This window comes from Neomonachus schauinslandi, chromosome 3 (assembly GCF_002201575.2).
Source record: "Neomonachus schauinslandi chromosome 3, ASM220157v2, whole genome shotgun sequence".
NCBI classification, from domain to species: domain Eukaryota; kingdom Metazoa; phylum Chordata; class Mammalia; order Carnivora; family Phocidae; genus Neomonachus; species Neomonachus schauinslandi.
This window is the reverse complement of record NC_058405.1, coordinates 11,335,521-11,339,220: the sequence shown is the minus strand read 5'-3', so window position 1 is coordinate 11,339,220 and position 3,700 is coordinate 11,335,521. Positions and strand designations below refer to the sequence as shown.

General features: G+C 59.2%; 1 protein-coding gene across 1 annotated transcript in view; it reads left to right on the top strand.

The window, feature by feature from the left end:
* The first annotated feature begins 321 nt into the window (after positions 1 to 321).
* ZIC2 (Zic family member 2) overlaps positions 322 to 3,700 on the top strand; it is a 4,957-nt gene continuing 1,578 nt past the window's right edge. Inside the window, exons 1-3 of the mRNA XM_021696013.1 lie at positions 322 to 1,393; positions 3,178 to 3,341; positions 3,573 to 3,698. Of these exons, the coding sequence (XP_021551688.1) occupies positions 322 to 1,393; positions 3,178 to 3,341; positions 3,573 to 3,698 (1,362 nt within the window). The remainder of the gene's footprint in view (positions 1,394 to 3,177; positions 3,342 to 3,572; positions 3,699 to 3,700) is intronic.

Genomic DNA, 3,700 nt, shown 5'->3' with positions numbered 1-3,700 from the left:
ACACTTTGGTTCTCCGCCTGGCTTTGGACTCTTCTCCTCCTCCACCTCCTCCTCCTCCTCCTCCCGCGCCTCCTCCGCCGCCGCCTCCTCCTCCTCTTCCTCTCCGCGCCTTCGCTCCGCGCCCGGCCGCCCGAGGCAGATCCAGGCGGCGGCGGAGGCGGCGGGCGCAGGAGCGCGGCTCCCGGGGCTGAAGCCGCCACCACAACCGCCGCCTGCGCTCGGAGCCGGGCGGCCGCTGGACGCACCGCGCGCGGGGCGGGAGTGGGAGCGGAGGAGGCGCGGGGCTCGCCGGGGCCGGCGGGGCGGGTGGGCGCGCTGGCCATGCTCCTGGACGCGGGGCCGCAGTTCCCGGCCATCGGGGTGGGCAGCTTCGCGCGCCACCATCACCACTCGGCCGCGGCGGCTGCGGCGGCGGCTGCCGAGATGCAGGACCGCGAACTGAGCCTGGCCGCGGCGCAGAACGGCTTCGTGGACTCAGCGGCCGCGCACATGGGCGCCTTCAAGCTCAACCCAGGCGCGCACGAGCTGTCCCCCGGCCAGAGCTCGGCGTTCACGTCGCAGGGCCCCGGCGCCTACCCTGGCTCTGCCGCGGCTGCCGCTGCAGCCGCCGCGCTTGGGCCCCATGCGGCGCACGTCGGCTCCTACTCCGGGCCGCCTTTCAACTCCACCCGGGACTTCCTGTTCCGCAGCCGGGGCTTCGGGGACTCGGCGCCGGGCGGCGGGCAGCACGGGCTGTTTGGGCCAGGAGCGGGCGGCCTGCACCATGCGCACTCGGACGCGCAGGGCCACCTCCTCTTCCCCGGCCTCCCGGAGCAGCACGGGCCGCACGGCTCGCAGAATGTGCTCAACGGGCAGATGCGCCTGGGGCTGCCCGGCGAGGTGTTCGGGCGCTCGGAGCAGTACCGCCAGGTGGCCAGCCCGCGGACCGACCCCTACTCGGCGGCGCAGCTCCACAACCAGTACGGTCCCATGAATATGAACATGGGTATGAACATGGCAGCGGCCGCGGCCCACCACCACCACCACCACCACCACCCTGGTGCCTTTTTCCGCTACATGCGGCAGCAGTGCATCAAACAGGAGCTCATCTGCAAGTGGATCGACCCCGAGCAGCTGAGCAACCCCAAGAAGAGCTGCAACAAAACTTTCAGCACCATGCACGAGCTGGTGACCCACGTTTCCGTGGAGCACGTCGGCGGCCCGGAGCAGAGCAACCACGTCTGCTTCTGGGAGGAGTGTCCGCGCGAGGGCAAACCCTTCAAGGCCAAATACAAACTGGTCAACCACATCCGCGTGCACACAGGCGAGAAACCCTTCCCCTGCCCCTTCCCGGGCTGCGGCAAGGTCTTCGCGCGCTCCGAGAACCTCAAGATCCACAAAAGGACCCACACAGGTAACTGAGGGCCGGGACGGGTTGGGGCGCGGGGGAGAGAGAGGCTGTGGTTGGTTGGCTGGGGAAAACGCGCAGACCGCCAGTTCCTGCTCTGGGATGGGAGGTGTTTTTGTGTGTGCGAGACAGCCAGAGGCTTGTTTTTGTTGGAGAAAGAAAGAATATTATCGGGCTGGGTTTTTCCATGTACGGAAATTGGGTTTTAAATGATCGGTATAACATCAAATGTATGTTTTGGGTGATGTAATTGCTTCGTTTGCTCAGCCCCGGTTAATAATTTCCGTTCTAAATAGAACGCACAAAATAAAACTGCTCTCCAACTCGGTGCCCGGGAATCGAGCCTAGAGAGGATTTTGCCAGCTTGTCTGGATGTGCTTTTCAGCTCCGGCTGTGTGTCTGTGTTTGGGTGGCTTGTGTGTTTTCCCACTTCTTTTACTCGCGGTCCAAAAGTCCTTCCCGGGACTGTTTTCCCATTAAATGAGTCTGTTGTGAGCCGAAGCTGTAGAGTATTTCTCGTTTAAAAAAAGAAAAAAGAAGTGTTTTTAAAGCCCATTTCGGGGTAGGTCGCGGGGCTTTACGGTGGGTTCGCAGTAGTTTGTGGAAAACCAGAGGGTTTGCGATTCCAAACTTGGACCAACAGCCCAGTCAGAGAAAACCCCGGGGCAGTACGGTCCCGCGGGGCAATCGCGTGAGAGGAGGGAGCTGCAAAAGAACGCGCCTCTCGACTCATAGATTATTCATCTCTGACCAGGTCCCAGCCAAAATCGTGCCAGACGATTTCCTAAAAGAAAGCCAAATGTTTTAGCAACTTCCCCCGTCAATATTTACCCCAAAGTGGGGATGCGCCAGCGGCCTATTGTTCTCTTCCGGGAAGGGAGGGAGCCGAGGTGCGAGACAAGCTTTTAACAAGGTTTAAAATTTGAGAAATTTATTTGCATGAAATGCTTTCGAGTCCTATGTCTGAGCGGATGTCTTTAAAAAACAATTTAGGTGCTAATGGAATTTAACGTTAAATGGTCCCCTTTCCAAGAGGAACGATGTTTGAGTTCTCACACCTCTAAATGACTCCAAGCATTTGGAATTCTGGCAACAGGATGCAGGGACCGCCAGAAAATTAAACAGGGAGATTTTGAAAGCCTTTGCTGACGTCCCCCACCCCCACTGCCCAGCCTGTGCCTCTGCGATCGCTAGATGCTGTCTTATCTCTAATATGTACCTTTTTCCCCGACTTATTTTTAAATGACTAGAAGTGAGACTAGAATAACGGTTAATTTAATTTGCAGAATTTTGGATGAAAAAATACTGGCTCAGTTATGATCCACAGCCCCGTCCCCAAACAACATAGCAACTCCAAATGTAATTGCCTGTTGGCCCCAGAGACAAACCGACAGCAGCCCAGCAGCCTGCGTGATTTTGATAATGCCCTAAATATTTTGTCATAATAACAGCTTCTCCATGGCGAGACCAGTTTGTTAGAAGCTGCGAATCCAAGGAGTCCTATAGAAAGGTGGGCAGGGCCGGGTGCTACCCCAAATTCATTATAAATCTAAGGAAATGGGTGTCAGTCTGGAAGAAAATTAAAATATGAAGTAAATGAGCAGGACTGTCAGGTGGGAAGGCAGTTAATTTCATCTTAGTTTTGCCACAGAGGCGATCCGACCTGGTAAGCGACCCAGGCCCTTCTAGTTGCTCTTTCCTTCTTGCAGCGGCCTTGCTCCTTCTAGAGTGGGTGGGGGCTCCGGGAAGCTCTGGGTGTGGGCAGCAAGCGCCTCTGTTTCTATCCACAGGGGAGAAGCCCTTCCAGTGTGAGTTCGAGGGCTGCGACCGGCGCTTCGCCAACAGCAGCGACAGGAAGAAGCACATGCACGTCCACACCTCCGATAAGCCCTATCTGTGCAAGATGTGCGACAAGTCCTACACGCACCCCAGCTCACTGCGGAAACACATGAAGGTACCACCGGGGAGGCCGGGAGGAGTGCGAGGCTGCTGGCCCGCGGCGCGGGTCCGGCCTGGACCACCCTTGCCAGTCTGGGAAGGCCAGGCTTCCCCGGGGCCCGGACGGCGTGGAAGTAGCGGGGGGGAAGGGCATTTCTGGGGGTGCTCCCCCCGGGAACTCGGCCCCACAGCAGCTGCACTCACACCCAGTCCCCTTTGGTCTCCCCTCCCGGCTTTTGTCTTGCAGGTCCATGAGTCCTCCCCGCAGGGCTCTGAGTCCTCCCCGGCCGCCAGCTCGGGCTACGAGTCGTCCACGCCCCCGGGGCTGGTGTCCCCCAGCGCCGAGCCCCAGAACAGCTCTAACCTCTCCCCGGC